Source organism: Hemicordylus capensis, chromosome 1, assembly GCF_027244095.1.
Source record: "Hemicordylus capensis ecotype Gifberg chromosome 1, rHemCap1.1.pri, whole genome shotgun sequence".
NCBI lineage: Eukaryota > Metazoa > Chordata > Lepidosauria > Squamata > Cordylidae > Hemicordylus > Hemicordylus capensis.
The window spans coordinates 224,255,694-224,273,694 of NC_069657.1; the positions used below are offsets into that span (position 1 = coordinate 224,255,694).

An 18,001-nucleotide genomic window follows, 5' to 3' on the forward strand; every position below is an offset into this window, starting at 1 on the left:
CTTCAGATCAGCTCTAGACCAGAAATGTAAAATTACTAAAATGAAGCTAATGGGATATAAAATAATATTGTACACTGCTATTCCTAAATTGGTAGGTCAAATCCTACAGGTTTTGTGAAAACAAACCCAGGTTTCACAATGGGAAGAAATCAGACAAAGTAGACAAGCTCAGACAATATGCATAAATGTCATCACATCTTTAGAACTTTTAGTCGCCCACTTAAAAAAAGTTGGTGCTCAATAAACAGAAGTAAGCTGATTTCAGTCTCTCGTTGTTTATTTTTAGGGCCACCAATGTGTGTTAAATTTACACAGCAAGAGGCAGATTCAGCATTTCTAATTGTTAAAGTATACCATATCAAGGGACCTCTGTTGTGCACTTTATTTATTTGTTATAAATTGGCCACATGTTTTCCAGTTCTTCTCAGCGGGCTAGGAACTTGTCATGGGGGGGGGGACCAAACCCCAGCTTCCCAGGATCTATTTGTGGTTACACTGAAGGCCATTTGTACTGCTCTGATGTGTACATACTGTACAAGACACATGTCAGCGAGAGATCTGGAAGATGGTACGGATATGGTCATCTCACAGAGCACTGTGTCTAGACACAGTGCTCTGTGAGATGACCAAATCCGTACCATCTTCCAGATCTCTCACTGACATGTGTCTTGTACAGTATGTACACATCAGAGCAGTACAAATGGCCTTCAGTGTAACCACAAATAGATCCTTCAGGCCAGACTTTCACTCGAATAAAATAAACCCAGGCTACTTCACAGCAAGATTTATTAATACATCCAAAAGAAAGAAAGAAAGAAAATCATTTTCTCACACTATATACAGATAATACATACAGTGTTTTATACACATATTACATCAGTTTTTTTTACACAAGAATATACATAAAAATGTAAACTTCTGTATACAAAAACCCTTAAACCAATTAAACAAGGACCAGATAACCAAAAGGAGACCAATCTCATAATGTCTTTGATTTTTTTAAAAAACAAAACAAAACATGGTAATACAGTACATTCATTGAGAAGTATGAGGAACATGTGAGTCTTCCAATTCAAAGGGAAAATACAAACGCCAGCCATGCCACCCACCTCTGGAATGCTATCCTGAAGTTTTCCAGCAGCAAATGCGTTAATGTGGATTTCTGTTTGTGCTGGAATTTTCAGGGATACAATTCGTGTTCTTGATTGTCCCCACTCACCCTGTCCTTTGGGTTATATATTAGATTTGCTTCTTGTGTATGTATGCTATTATCAAATCTGTATGTTCCCTTTAAATAGCTGTTTATGCTTTAATTGTTCAAAAGTGTTCTTTGCTTTTATTTTAGACTTTTGCAGAACAATACGCAATCAGCATGTTGGGATGGGAACAACAAATGCGCATAGACTGCTAATCCTTGCTACCGTGCAGTTATTCTGAAAGACACACGTTAACGTTAGCAAGATGTACTTCCCACAATGCACTGCTGCCTCATCTTGGTTTTCCCACTGCTACCTTTTCCCTGTTTCACCAATGCTGCCATGAGGCTCTTCGTTATGAGGCTTTTTCTGATATCAAGCTGTAATGAAACTAGCTTTAAAAATGACACAAATACCAACATATTCTCTAGGACAGCCTTAAGAGAGCGAGAGCACACCTTTCCATCATTTCTGGCTGTCTTTCAATGAGTGGATGACTTCTTCCTTTCTAGCTTCATTTGGATGAAAGTATTTGGCTTTGAATTGCACAGACTAGCCAGACTTTAAAACCTCTGATGTTAAATCCCTAGCTACGCCCTCCACTTTGTACCTGAATGCAATAATCCAACTTGGACATAGGAAAAGAGAGTTATAGAATGGCATGATGTAAAAAATAGCCTGAGATATTCTTTTGAACACAATAGTTCCCAGTTAAGAACTTTCTGACTAACTAAGTAGTAAGACTCATTTCCAAATATTTCTTAATTACAATAAAATAAAATAAAACCCATCCTTGACAAGGGATGCTAAGTGTGGCAGAACAAACAACGAAGCAGTGTCTTCCTTCGGCAAAGGCATCAAAACATACTGTTTCCTCAGCGACACCAATGTTACTAAATGTACAAGATAAACAGTGATGGAAGCATGCTGATTGTAGGGAAATTTGGAGGGGAACTGTTTGCAACAAAATGCAAGTCTTTACCATTTCAAAAGTAGGATTAGAGAAAAAGGCAACTCACTTTACAGTCAACAGGATCCCAACAGGCACCTTCCCTATCAACACAGGGCAGCATTTAACAAACCAACCTCCTCCTTATTAAAAGACAATTTCAAATGGCTTTTGATAATTATAAATATGTTTTCCTTTATGACATATAACTAACTGCAAATGCAGCTTAAATATTCCAGAAGGGACAGCATTTTGCTAAACATCAAAATTGAACCAAAATTCACATAAGGAATACCTACAATTTATCTCATATATTCATGAATGCAGAGTGGGATGGGAAACAAATATTTCGTGTGTGTGTGTGTGTGCGCCATGAAAAAATGCATTGTGTATGCACACATCCAGCAACATTTAGCCCTACAATATCAATTATTGTTCTGTGCATGGTTACTAAGGGAATTACATTTTTCTGCAAAAGGGCAGAAATCACTCTTAGCATTTAAGGAAAGTATCACTGATTAGATGGGAAGCCCTGAAGACCAAATAATTATGTTATATTATGTATAGAATATATTGGTTTATTCTCTGTAGCAAGTACTGGCTGGCCATCAATTTCAGCAGGTTTTATAATCTACTGGGCAGACTGTATCTTCTGTTGAGAGGCTATACAAGTCCAATTGAGGGGTGATTTGGATAAACAAAAATAAGCTCAAGGTGAAAAAATGCGCATTGCAAGTGGCTGTGTGGCAAAGTGGTTCATCCTGCACTCAAGACAACAGGCTCATGACTCATGAGCTGTCTTTCCCCACACAACCCTCATCATTTCTTGAAAAAGAAGTCGGTTGTGGAATCAGATGACAAATTGGCCAATTGTAATGTGCACTGAAGTCACCCATGTGCAGGCTTAATTTTTCAGCCATGTGAACTAGCCTTTAGCTAAAAAGAACAGCTATTTTAAAGGGGATTATAACGTGCAAAAAACCACACAAGGCTTGTTGACAAAAGACGCATGAAACACTAGCTGAACCACGTTAAATATTAAGATTTTATAAAATATCAGTTCAAGGTGGTATTTGTGGCAAAGATGATTTCCAAACCCCAAACAGTGCTAGAATTAGGAATTTCAATAGGAAACTGTCTACCATGCACATCTTGAAAAGTGAAGAGTCTCCCAATCGTTTTTTGCATCGTAATATGGAAACAACAAAAAAAAAATGTGGATTTGGGTTTATTTATGATTTGGCATAATAAACGAAAAAGGTGGACACTTCTTTCTTTTCTTTTTAAGCCTCTCAGTTAAAGAAAATGAGCAGTTTAAAGAAAGCTGGGAATCTCTCTCCTGGTTACCAGGAGGGACCCAAGTGAAAGCCTGGCATCAAAAGAGAGAAGCATTCTGGCAGAAACATAGAGGGGCAAGTGTCATGCAGAAGAGCCTCATGGGGGAAAAACTGGATCGCACAGAGCTTTTATGTTAGAAACAAAAGCAAATACATCAAGAGAATTCCATGCTAACAAAAGTAGTGGCAATCAAACAGCAGTTTAAGTCATCCAAAAACCTCAAATGAAACTACAATTTTAGCTTCTTATACATAGATCTCTATCCCACACACATACTCATTGTAACATATATTTTGTATGTGTGTGCCACATGTATACCTAGCATAAGGACACTAATGCACACATCTATAGAATTAGAAGTCTCACATTCATATTATCTTTTGTACATGGAAAGGGCAATTCCACATTCAGCGAAGTGCTGCCACATCTGATATACATCTCTCTGTACACGTATACATAAAAAGGAGTCTACTCTTCCCCATAAATAAATTCACTCTGGTACCTCCCATGTTCACCAACTAATAGGAAGCAAAGACCATAAACAACCCACGTTTCCCTCTTTGTACTGGCATGCATATGTACAAGGAATATGATTTTCATAAAAATAATGGGAAAGAAATGGAAGTGAGGGAAAGCAGGTTTAAGATTTTTTTAAACCTCTTTTATAAAGAAAGCTGTCCTCAAAAGCCTGATGATGTAAAATGTGTGTGTACCAGCAGATATTCTGATTAACGGAGATGGTTTAATTTCAATGACATGATATTCACAGCAGCAAAATATGCAGGATTCGAGGCATAGCTGTCTCCAGCTTGGATACTGCAATTCAATGCATCCAAATGAAAAAGGCAATGAGCAAACATGTCCGGGACCTCTCATAAAAGACTGGTGCAGATGCAGCCAGGGCTGCCTCTTAACCATAGTTAGCAAATTGGGAGCCAGCCATGTGAACAAAGCTTCCCTCCCCACAACCCTTCTATTCTCTGGAGTAAATTCCCCTCTCACTGAAGTTAAGCAGTTTGTTGGCACAGATGTTAACCACAGTTAAGGCTAACCAGAGTTTTCTTCAAACAATGATCTGAAACAGGTCCTGGTTCAATAGAAACTCTGGTGAGCTTTAAGCATGGTTAATGCTGACAATGTGCTTAACAGCAATCAGGGTGGGGACGTTTACACCAGGGAGGGGAGTGGTTGTGAGGAAAGAACACTCACTTCCAGCGATGGCTCCCCATTTGCTAACTATAATTGGCAAGGAGTCTACAGTACATTTACACTGGCCCTAATAAGAACCCCATTCCTCTCAACTTATAAAATAACCAGTAACTAAAATGATTATTAGCATGGCCATCTTTGGGATTGGAAGTAGCTTTAGTCGTGTACAAAAAGACCCCCCAGCAAGTATTTCTCAGTGGTAAGTCACCTAAGCGCCTTCTGAAATACAGTATATAGAGTTTCGATGGGAAAACCCAATATGGGGCACAAAGCCACCGAACACAATTATCTAGAATATGATAACCAGGACACTGTTCCAAAATCAGAGGCAGAGGACTCTTGTACTACTCAGATGGATATAGCTGCTTCCCATGACTCACATTTCCACCAAATGTAAGAGTCCACTTTAAATTCTCCTTTAGCAACACCCCTTTTATTGTGTTTTTTCCTTAAAGGCTGTCTTGAAAACATGGCATTTTCTGTCATTTTAACAGGGCTCAATGCAATTAGATTCAGAAAGTTAAACAAAAACAAAACAAAAACCTGGAACAGAAAAACCAACATGATATCAGAGTTAGCCTTGTAACAGAAAACTAAATGTAGCTTGGTTATTTGCACAACAGTGAGCACAAAATAAGCCCCAACTAAATAATCACATTTCCACAATACATTTTATCACCCTTCAACTACTTTTCTCTTTACAGAAAAACAAAAAAACAAAACAAAACCCCATAACCTACATACAATATACACATCCGTGTTTCACACGCACAGTCCCCCCAATGCATATCCATCTGTCTCTGTGTGTGTGTGTGTGTGTGGTGTGTGTGTGTGGTATACATACATGCACACAAGTTAGCTAAGTTCTATTTATAAATCACAGTGGGAATTCCTTTGTGAGGAAAGGAGGGGAGAAAATTCCTGAATAAGACACTGTGGATCCCTAGATTTAACATTTTGTCATTCTGAACCTCCAACCTGCAGAGTTAACTGGAAATAAATATATTTAATGGGGGGTGGGGGGGAAAATAGTCTTACAAACTTGGTTCACAATTCCCAGCGGCAGCAATTGGATATCAAATTTGTTCTATTTACCCTGTAACTAAAAACCTCTAACCATCATAGGTACAAACCACAGATAATTTATTGCAGAAAAACAAGACTCCTTGAAGCAGGAATATACGGGTTAAGAAGAGTTTTACGTTCTGTCAATAAAAGATACCATTTTCACCTTATATATATTTTTGCTTTATATATATATATATATATATATATATATACACACACACACATATATATATATCTGCAAGGTAGCAAAGAATAGCTGTACACCTTGACACGGCAAGATCCAGTGTAAAAAGGTGCTTCACTAGGGTTGTGGGGTTTTTAAAAAAATTGTATAATTTTCTAGGTATTAAAACACATGTGCAACGTAACTCATTACACTCAATACAGCTCTTAGTATAAAACTTATAATTTATGAGGTGATGTTAATAGCATAAATTAATATAGCTTTTTCTTTAAAATCTACAATAAGTATTCTGAATGCTCGTGGTGCAGGCAGGGCAGAAAGATATCTTGAAAGCAAAGCTTAAAGCTGAGCAAGAGGTGAGAATTTATTTTTTTTAATGTTGGATTTGAGCACAGTTTTAAGAAGAGAAAGAACCCACTTACAACTTACTATGGGCTACAAAAATGAGTAGGGCATTCTCTTTCTTGTGCTCATGCTGTGATGATATTCTACTTTAAAATCAATTACTTGGTTAAAACTACTTTATTTGAACTGCCCTTATTTCCACAAGGAATCCCTGAGACATGCCCAAAATTGGACAGTAATCATCATCACCATTCAGAGAAACTGGCTCAACCACCCACCCACCCCCATGAACATAGACACACCATAGCATAACTCAGTTGCCCAAATTGGATCTGTCTCCTAGGTTTTTTTCCTTCTCCTTAAAAAAAAAAAAAAGGTTAGAGAGTTGTTTGAGGGTAAATTAGCCCATTCCATAATACAAGCAACATGGTAAGCAGTTAGCTGTCCAGGAGTAATCTGCACTGAGTTTCTGACAGCAAAGATTTGGGAACATAACCTATATATATGTATTTAAAATACCATCCCCCAAACTATCAAGAGGATGAAGACACTGAGGCCAAGTTCAAAGTGTGCCTCGTGTGTTCATAAATGTGTTGTAAGGGCACAGAGAGGAATTACATGGAATAATTTCTCACTCTTTTTCTGCCCTGAGTTTTGTCTTGCTAGCTCTCATGCTCCAGAAAAGATTTAAGTGTGTGTCACTCAGTTTCAGGCTCTATAGAAAACAAACAAAAATCTTTCCAAACACTGCCATCCAGTGGCAATGCAAAGCATACTCCTTTCTTTTGCATTTCTGCCATGTACTCTTTTAATTCTGAAACAACTGAAAAACTAAGAAGTAGGCAATCAAAAGAAGGAGAGAAGAAAGCCTGCCAGATTCCATTTATATGTGATACAGGAGATAATCTGCAACATAAGTGTTTGGCAACAATTAACTTAAACCAGGTAATCATTTGCAAACCTGGACACCAAGGTATGGGCAGCTGATCCTACACAATTATAGGGATTTTTAAATTAATGTATAAAGTACTAATTTATATAAAGTGTACATGTGTCATACTTTAATTTTTAGGACAAGATGAGAAGTCTGTTGTAAACCAACAGTTAAGGAACCTGACATAAAGAATTGGTATTTTCACAGCACGCTTTAAGTAGACCTTTTTGAGCTATTTTATTTATTACTGTTCATCATTTTACCTTATGAAAAGAATAAAAAAGGCCCTCCTAAAGCAATTCCTGCAGAATTAAAGGGAAAGGAATTTGAGGAAACACCACCCTGTCACATAACTTTCTTTCCTCACTACTGTAATTCATATTGTTCAACTGTGGATGCCATCACAAACTCTTTAACAACCGCCCCCCCAACAAAGATCCATTAGTACAGAACATGTGAAACAAAAGCAAAACAAATTCCTAATGGAACAGAACTGCCAAAGTTATCCAAGCAACTTTAAACACAGTTGGAAGGAAACTGCAAACCAAATTTCCCAAGGTGTATTTGAAAAAAATCCCAGCCTAACCAACAATGTTAAAAGTCCCAAATTGTTTTTGAAGCGCAATGGTAGGACACAGTTTGAATTAAAAGAAAGGTCATATTGACAAGAGAACACAATGAGATGTCTTGAATGTGAAGCAAAGCAATAGCAAGAAGAATGTGAAAGAGAAACAGGGTCTGCTGCAGGACATGTTTTAGTAGATAATGGGAAACACCCAGACTAAATTAGCCATGACTAAGTCCCTTTGGAACTAATGTAAGCTACAGTAAGTTATTTATTTATTTATTACATTTCTTTATCGCCCTATCCATCCAAAGGCTCTGGGTGGTGACTAACTTGCCTTGTTAATTTCAATAGTGCTTAGTCATGACTAGGTCTGGATATTGCCCACTAAACACTTTGTAATGAAACTATGAAAACATATAGCCCAGCTATATATGAGATTTACAAGTCACCTGAAACTTGACTTCTCCCTGTCCAAAGGTGGGCCTTAAATCTGCTGTAGTTTCACCCACTTTCTCATTGTGTTACATGCAAAAACAAATGGCCTGGTTTACATAATGGTTTGAATCTAGGTTTAACGACGTTAATGGTTTGAATCTAGATTGACGACGTTAGTTTGATAGTGTGAATCACACCCATGCCAAAGCGGTTTATGGGCTGAGATGAATCTGAGATTCTTGCCTTAGCAGGGGTTCACACAATCACACAAATGTTGGTAACCCACATTAAATCTAGATTTGAATGATTATGTGAACCAGGCCATTATGTCAAGTTATGTAGGCAGGGCATAGTGCTGAATGTGAATGGAGCTCTGTATGTGTGTTTAAAAGGATGGAGTTTACTATGGACAGAGTTGAAAAGTAGCAGTAAGGGCTCAAAATTTCAAGCTCGCCAATTTTCACTTACAACCGGACAATTTTGCCTTCTGGCAGCAAGGAGGCCCCTTGACCTTGAGCATTTCACAGGTTGTACGAGAGGCTGCAATAGGAAAGGGTGGCTGAAAAGCCCTTGTGCATGCTCAGAAAACTGTAGGTGACTCTTTGGATCCCAGCATTTTTAGGTACTGGACCAAAAGGCATGTATAAGATAAAAGTTTATAGTTTCCCAAACCAAATCACCTTCCTAGGAGAGTCAATCATCTCATCTGTTCAGTCTGTATGGAAATAACATCATCAAAAAGAGGACTTGGGTGCTGAGAGGGTTTGGGGAAGAATTATGTCCTGCCTGTGGGCCCTTATTCCACAATACATTGTACACTAAGTGGGGTGTGAGGAACATCACTTCAGCTCTTCATGTGGCTTACAGCACTTAACATTACAAATATCTTAGGGGCCACCCTTAGATGTTTATTATACAATTCCATTACAAATGTAGGGCAGAATATAGATTTCATGAGGTTCTAAACATAAACATGTTTTCCATTTAATATGTTTTTTCAGAAGCCATAACTCCCAGACCCTTTCAAAGCAACAAGCAGCAGAGATTTTTAAAAGTAAGGCAATCCTCCTAATAGATAGAACCTAAACAGGCATTCCCTAGGACTCATCTCCCCCCTCAGAACGTATGAAAATTTCTAGCCCATGACAGATTTTTACTTGGGAAAATCTATGATAGGAAATAATTGCTTCGCTCACAAAAAGCCAAGTTCCCTCTTATTCCTCAATCTCAAAGCAATTAAAACAGTCTACTAGAGTGTGCCTTCTCTTTTAATCTTGTTCATGTATTATAAAATTAGATGAAATTATGTAAGGTCCAAACTTTTCCCCATAAGATATAAATGAAGTCTGCTCTTAAGAGTAGATGGCTATTCTTTCCATCTCCACCACAGAAATAAAACATATAGCGAGCAATTATGATTATCTTCACTGAGAAATAAGAAAAAAAATTGCAAAATCTACTTACATTTTGGGGGGAGAATCAAAATCACTGCAAGCACAAGGCCATATGTGAGTTGTGCGTAGGCAAGAGAAGAGATATAAACTGAGGGCTGCTTCACAAATAACCTTTTTCTCCTGTAGGAAAAACTTTAGAGAGGTAGGAGCCTTTTCTCTGCCAATTTGATTGTTGTGGCTCCTCAGAGCGCATAAAGTGAGACAAGGAGAATCTCTTGCTTTTGAAGAATTTCTAACTTATTTATTAGCAAGAGAAAATACCTGTCATTCTTCAGCAACTCCCTGTTGGTTTGCCACGCCTGGCTTTCCACAAAAGATTTTAAAGTTATTTTGGGGAACCATAAGAACTCCTGGAGATGATAACAACTCTGTAAAAATCACTAAGCAACTCTGACCTATATCAGTCTGAATTGGGGGTGGGGGGCACAGGGGGAGGTGGAATCTCCTACCAGTTTCAACTAAGAATTCATTTTCGTGTAAGATATTCTGGACAATGCTCCATTGCAAGAGGTCAACCCATCAACACTACTGCAGTAATTAATCAGCTTTAGGAATTAGCATACGTTTTATCAGAGCAGGTAAACCAATATAGTTTATTCCAACACACAGAGCTGTCTTCTTTTCCCCTCGCCAATGCTAATCTTTTTAACTACCACCTAAGGTTCTCTGAACCAAAGAGAACAATCTGACATGTCCTACCAGATCAATCTTCCTTCTGTTTAACAAACCCAGTTTGAAGAAAATGATTAAGCATGCAGAAGGGACAGTCACGGGGTTAAAAGGGGCTTCTTCAGGACAAGAAAGGAAATAATAGTTGTTTACTTATATCAAATACATACACACACTCACACTCACAGAGAAGGACAAGAGCCCACCGTTAAGCTGACAGAACGAATACTTGAACTATGGTCTTGTCTTAATTCTGCAGTGCCCAGTTACCAAATCAAGAGGTTGATCTATCTTTCATCCCATTTGCACCCTTAAAAATAACAGAATAACTCTCCCTCTCCTCCTCCAGAGATGCTAATGGAACTGAAAGCTCTGATCCGAACCTTAAAACAAAGAACTTGCATTAGTTTTATTTGAGGTATTTTCTCATTTCTCAGTTTAAGGTAAGTTACATCCAGTAACAGTGCTGCATTCCCTAACTGGGGTATGAACTGGGTAAGTATAGCAAACCTGCAAAGAGTAAATAAGCACCAATACATAAACAGCACATAAGATCATCAGAGCAGAGCTGAGCGAAAGGAAAACCCTGGTCTGTACTGAATCAGGACTTTTATTTTTAGCCTCTTTTTTCATTTAAATTAAAAAAAATTGTCTTTAAAAAAGAAGGGGTGACAAAAATGGGGAAAGAGAAAGTGGGGTGGGGGGGAGAAAAAACAAAAACAGGGTCCCCAACTGCCTGAAATTCACAGACAAGCTCAGCTGGAGGTGGTGAAGGGGGCAGATGCATTATTGGTACTAGTAGCTGTGGCACCTGTTACTGTGAAGCCTGTTGGAGGAGCTATGGAGCTGTGGCTGGGCTGCAGGTCCTTGGGAATGCCACTGTGCGAGCTCAGCTGATGGCCAAAGGCTGCACTGAACTGAGGGAGCTGCTGCTTGGGAGAAGTAGAGGCCATGAGTTCCGAAGATGCAGCACCCATGCTGCTGAAACTGGTCTGCGGTAACCCCGGAAGTACGCTGGAGCTGTTTGGGGTCACGGTGGCGAAGGCAGGCTGGGTGGTCTCTGAGTGCGACGTGGTCAGTGGCGTGGACAGGGAGGTGGAAAGGAGGTGTCCATCTGCACCGAGCAAGTTGCTGAACGGAGAAGGGTCGCCAAGATTGACAGGGAGGCTCCCCCAGTGAGTTCTGGGGTTCACCACCCCACTAAGCTGCCCCTCCAGTTGCGATGGTAGCAGGTGCTGTGCTATGATGGGCATCTCTGTGGAGAACGTAGCTGCCAGGTTATCGCCAGAATAGGACGAGGCATGGGGAGATGTTATATGATCACTGTAGGGAGACGGCACATGCTCACTGTCATAATGGCTTCCATGGGGTGAGGAGTGTGAATGGTCACTGCTGTATTGCTGTCGTGAGGTGATTAGGTCGTCTGCCTTGCTTAGCAGCTGGGCAGGGTGTGGCCTCTGGGAGGCATGGCTGCCATCGTGAAGTCCTTGGAACTGTCCTGGGAAGGCTCTCTCCCCAAGCCCACTCTGGCTAATCAGAGTGGCAGAAGTAAGGCCAACGTTGGCTGGGGCGGAGAATTGCCCCTGAATCTGCCCTGCCAGGGGCGTAGGTGGGTTGGATAAGGTAGCAGAACGGAGCAAGCTCTCATCCAGGTCCAGGCTAGAGAAATTGTCATCATGCACTATACGCCCATTCAGCAGTTCACCTAAATCTGCATTGACTTCTCGGCCCAAGGACTGAATTCCTGGAGTTTCAGCACCTGTGGAGAACACCCCTATCCCTCTGTCTGATAGCTCCTGAACTGGCACATCCGTCTGTGTGAGCACTCCAATAGTACTCAGGCACTCAAGAGAAGTTACAGCCTGCAGGGCCCGTTCCAGCTCCTCTGCCTCTTCAGTAGTCGGGAGGAGGTCTCCATTTTTACCTGAATTAAACACATAAACAACATACTTCTTACCCATACATTTGAGACAGAGAACCTTTGAGGCAATCTGCCAAAGACACTTAATGACTTATTCATTTGTACGTTTCATGCACTATCTGCCTTATTCCTCTCTCTAGCCCACTTTAAGAGGCTATCCACACGTGCAGCAGAAACTGGGCTAAGGGAGCCCAGCCCGATTTCCACTGTGCGTATGAACTACAAAGCTTGCACCCGAGCCTGGTGGCTACAAGGTGGCAAACCCGCCTATGTAGCCTCCCAGTTAAACAAGGTTAAGGGAGCGAGCACTCCCTTAGCCTTGTTTATTTGATCGTGTGTCGGCCACGGCTGCTTGCAGCTGCGGCAGGCATACCCAGGGGGGAGGGGGCGCCCAGTAATGCACCGCGCACTCGCACAATGCATTACTGGGGCTCCGGGGGGAGGGGCAGGGTGCCGCATGCGGTGCTTCCCTGTGCCCAACCCCTGGAGCTGCTGGGCGAGCCGCGGGCGGCCCGCAGGAGAGCTACTGTTCATCTGGGTGGGCCATCTGCCCGCCCAAGGAAGGGTAAGAGATTGTCTGCGCGGAGGGCTGGGAAAACCCAGCCTCCCCACAGACCGCCTTTCAGCGCTTCGCACTGCTCGTGTGAAGAGCCTCTAAGTCTGCTCACATGCACTAGTCTACACCAATCTGCCCACATGCAGCTGTATGTCTCAAGAGAGGCTTTAGTGGGGTGTTCACAAAGCTCCTTATGCTTAGAAGGAATTATTTTGCACCAATGTTTTTGTGTATTATTTTTGTATTTAAACTTTTTATCTTCTTGTGAGCCCACCCAGAGACGGAGGTTTAGAGCAGCAGACAGATTTGATCAAACAAATAAACACGGACGGGCAGAGTCTGGTTCTCATTGGCATGCTTATCTCTTGATGGCTGCAACACTGGGTTGATTTGCATATGGGAAGGAGCCACGACAAAGACAGCACACCAAAGAATTCATATAGTGAGCTGTAACTAATTTTGAAGAATAAGTTTAGATCAGGCTGTAGTGGGACAGCATTATATTACCAATCTAGGGAGTCTGGCACAGGTCAGAGAAGAACGGAAGATTCTCCCTCTCAACCAGCACGGTGCAAAGAATTTTTTATGTTTTAGACAGAAAGGAAATTTCAGTTGCAAATGCAATAGAAAACAGGTGTTTCATAAGAACTAGACAACAGAGATGTGAACATTATTAATTAGGTCTGCATATATGTAATGGGATTGATGAAGATATGGAATCTAGAATCTACCACAACATTCCAGGATTCTCAGTTTGCAAAGAAAAGAAACTATGTACATATTAGCAAATAACAGTTCAGATTTTTGAATGGAGGTTTTCAAATAATTCATATATTAGTGCAAAGATTTCAGATGAAAGGAGGGCAGCAAGATGTTAGCAATTGGGTATAGGTAGACAGTATGGATAGTGGAACACCCCTATGAGAAGGACAGGTGACTGTTTTTAATTTCCGAGTCTTCAACAGGCACGGTCAACACTTTATAGCGATGGTGGCTAGAAATGGTTTTTCTTTATGTATACAGCAATCAAAACAAGTCAAAATTTTGAAACAGAACATGTGATTGACTAATGACGTACATCATAAAAACAATTTATTGAATTGTAATTTTATTTTATGTTAGTGGTGTTATAATTGTTATTACTTATGGTCTTGACCAACAAATTACTTAGTTCTTCCTTTTTTAAAAAAGGCACTCTGAATACTGAAGCAGAATAATTTATGCAACTGATTTGCATTCTTTAATTACAGGTGCTTAATTTAGGATTTCTTGGATTTGAGTGACTACATGCCTTGACTATATTTTGGGTGGGCTATGTGGTGGAGACTGCCTTGGTCGGCCTGATGGATGATCTCCAATTGGGAATTGACAGAGGAAGTGTGACTCTGTTGGTCCTTTTGGATCTCTCGGCGGCTTTTTATACTATCAACCATAGTATCCTTCTGGAATGTCTGAGGGGGTTGGGGGTGGGAGGCACTATTTTACAGTGGTTCCGCTCCTACCTCTTGGACAGGTTCCAGATGGTATTGATTGGAGACTGTTGCTCTTCAAAATCTGAGCTTAAGTATGGTGTCCCTCAAGGCTCCATACTCTCGCCAATGCTTTTTAACATCTACATGAAACTGCTTGGAGAGATCATCAGGGGATTTGGAGCTGGGTGTTATCAGTATGCTGATGACACCCAGATCTACGTCTCCATGTCAACTTCTTCAGGAGGTGGCATATCTTCCCTGAATGCCTGCCTGGAAGCAGTAATGGGCTGGATGAGGGAGAATAAACTGAAGCTGAATCCAGATAAGACGGAGGTACTTATTGTGCGGGGTCAGAACTCCAGAGATGATTTTGATCTACCTGTTCTGGATGGGGTCACACTTCCCCAAAAGGAACAGGTTCGCAGTCTGGGAGTACTCCTGGATCCACACCTCTCCTTGGTTTCTCAGGTTGAGGTGGTGGCCAGGGGTGCTTTCTATCAGCTTTGGCTGAAACGCCAGCTGCACCCATTTCTCAAGATCAATGACCTCAAAACAGTGGTACATTTGTTGGTAACCTCCAAACTTGACTTCTGTAATGCGCTCAATGTGGAGCTGCCTTTGTTCGTAGTCCGGAAACTTCAGTTGGTTCAGAATGCGGCAGCCAGGTTGGTCTCTGGGTCATCTTGGAGAGACCACATTACTCCTTTGCTGATGGAGTTACACTGGCTGCCTATAGGTTTCTGGGCAAAATACCAAGTGCTAGTTATAACCTTTAAAGCCCTAAATGGCTTAGGTTCTGGGTATTTAAGAGAGCGTCTTCTTCGCTATGAACCCCACCGCCCATTGAGGTCATCTGAGGAGGTCCGTCTCCAGTTACCGCCAACTCGTCTGATGGTCACACAGAGGCGGGCCTTCTCGGTTGCTGCCCCGAGATTGTGGAATGCGCTCCCTGCTGAGTCACGATCCTCCCCATCTCTGGCAATTTTTAAAAAACATTTGGAAACACTTTTTTTTAACCCAAGCTTTCTCAGGTTTTTTTAAAAAATACTGTTTGTTTAATTTTATGGTTTTTAAATTATTGTATTGTTTTAACTATTATATGTGTTGTTATATGTTGAACTGTTTTAACTTTTATATGTGTTTTAATTGTTGTCAGCCACCCAGAGATGTAAGTTTGGATGGGGTATAAATTTGATAAATAATACTAATACTAATATATGCTAGAGTATCAGTTAGTAGGTATTAATAATCAGAGATACAAGCTGTAAGAAAAGTTAGTAAAGCAGTACGTATACAGAATTAAAATCACCATCACAAAGAGATCAACCAAGGAATCCTACTAAAACTCAACAATAGCCCTATGCAGATGTTTGAATCACCCTCTCTATTATTTATTTATTTGACTTTTATACCGCCCTTCCAAAATGGCTCAGGGCAGTTTACAATTAAAACAAAACCATTAAAAATTAGTTGTTGTTGTTGTTGTTGTTGTTGTTGTTATTATTATTAATTCGATTTCTATACCACTCTTCCAAAAATGGCTCAGGGCGGTTTACACAAAGAAATAATAAATAAGATGTTAACAATTAAAACAAAAATTATAAAACAGCATAAAACAATTAACAATTAAAACATCATAATGCAGTAATTAAACAATCACAACAATTAAAAAACCCTGAAAAACAGGTTACAACATTAAAACCAATTACAACTATTTAAAAACCCTGGAAGGCCAGGCCAAACAGATAGGTTTTAAGGGCTCTCTTGAAGGCCAGTAAAGAATTCAAATTGCAGATTTCTGCCGAGAGTGCAGGAGAAGCTACAGAGAAGCTACAGAGAAGGCCCAGCTCTGCGTCGCCACCAGACAAACCAGTGGCAACTGGAGACGGACTGTACTCTCTAGCCACCTAATGGCGCAGTGGGGAAATGCTTGACTAACAAGCAGAAGGTTGCCGGTTCAAGAGAAGTGAGTTTTAACTTGCTCTCTACTGCCATGGCCCTGGTTGAGGGGCCCTCTGTACACAATTTGCCTTGGAGGTGGGGAAGTTTCAGTTGGCTTCAGTTCACAGGACCTCCAAGTCTATTCAAGAAGTGTCAGTTCTCAACAGCGTCTCGCTCTTTCCCAGGCAAGAAAGTTTAAAAAACAGCTTGACTAGCATATGATTTTCTGTTTGGTACATACTTACTGTAAGCCACCTAATGGCGCAGCAGGGAAATGACTTGACTAGCAAGCCAGAGGTTGCCGGTTCGAATCCCCGCTGGTATGTTTCACAGACTATGAGAAACACCTGTATCGGGCAGCAGCGATATAGGAAGATGCTGAAAGGCATCATCTCATACTGTGTGGGAGGAGGCAATGGTAAACCCCTCCTGTATTCTACCAAAGAAAACCCACAGGGCTCTGTGGGCGCCAGGACTCAAAATCGACTTGATGGCACACTTTACCTTTACCTCTACTCTCTGCATGCCAATAAGGACACACTGGACCCTTGAATCTGCATCACATAACAGCATGGGACAACCCACCTGATCCTGGTGAGTCAATTATTTTAACTGATTTCATATTAATATATGGGAACTACCTTTAATAAGAATACATACTTGCAGCTCAAAGTGAATTTCACTCCCACTTTAAAAGTAAAAGTATTTTCCTGACAACTAAAACCAGACACTTATATAAATTTCAGCTCCTGCCCACCTTTCTACCCACGCCAGAAAGGCTGTATTACTTTCATTTACCATAATGGTCTGTGACACACAGAACAAAGTAGACATAAATGAATTGAATGCTAAACCCAATCGTATTTACATAGAATTAAGAGGAGAGGCAAGATGAGCACAGAACTGGTTCGGAGGCCCCTTATAGGCCTCCGAACCGGTTCGAAGAACCAACAGTTCCACCGATTCGAAGGTGGTGGAGGTCTCCCTTTAAGAGAGGGGGAAGGGTGCACTTACCCCTTGCGCCGCCATTTTTTTTAACAGCCCATCAGAGCAGCAGCGTACTTCCCTGCCGCCCCGTTGCCCTCATCTTCCGGATATGACTAGAAGTTGCCGGCATGGGCGCGTGTGACATGCGTATGCCAGCACACACAGGCACGTCAGCAACTTCCGGTAATATCCGGAAGACAAGGGCAACAGGGCGGTGGGGAGGTATACTGCCGCCCTGATGGGCTGTTTAAAAAACCGATGCCAGTGGGAGGAAAACAGCGGGGGGGGGGCGTGGCAGGGTGGATAAGTACACCCTCCTCCTGCTCTTAAAGGGAGACCCCCACTGCCTTAGAACCGCCCTGCTGTGGTTCTGTGCACATCCCTAGCAGGCATGTCATTCTTTTTTTGGTTTTAAACAGCCAATTCCCATGTTACCAGAAACCTTATGCAAACTATTCTTAGATTTGGGAAAGATTAATATGCATAAATGGGTCAGAAATAGATGGACCGGCTATTTTTAGAGTTCCGAAGTACCCTGTGATCCAGTTATGTATAATCATGTCAGACTGTTTTCAGGCAGGGAAGTGACTTGGACAAATTTTCAATCATACTATAGGAAGTACAGTGGTCCCTCGACTTACGTAAATAATCCATTCCGAACGCATGTTCGGAGGTCGAAATTTTCGTAAGTCGAGGAGCGCACCACGGAAGTCTCAAAACACTCGTAATTCGAGGAAGCCGCATCTAAACATTCGTAGGTCGAGTAAGCTGATTC

At 41.1% G+C, this 18,001-nt stretch overlaps 1 protein-coding gene across 2 annotated transcripts in view; it reads right to left on the bottom strand.

The window, feature by feature from the left end:
• Positions 1–769: 769 nt before the first annotated feature.
• The window catches only part of INO80D (INO80 complex subunit D), a 71,172-nt gene continuing 53,940 nt past the window's right edge, over positions 770–18,001 (bottom strand). For both annotated transcript variants that reach the window (XM_053282821.1, XM_053282820.1), the window contains exon 11: positions 770–12,273. In XM_053282821.1, the coding sequence (XP_053138796.1) occupies positions 11,105–12,273 (1,169 nt within the window). In that variant the 3' untranslated portion in view covers positions 770–11,104. The remainder of the gene's footprint in view (positions 12,274–18,001) is intronic.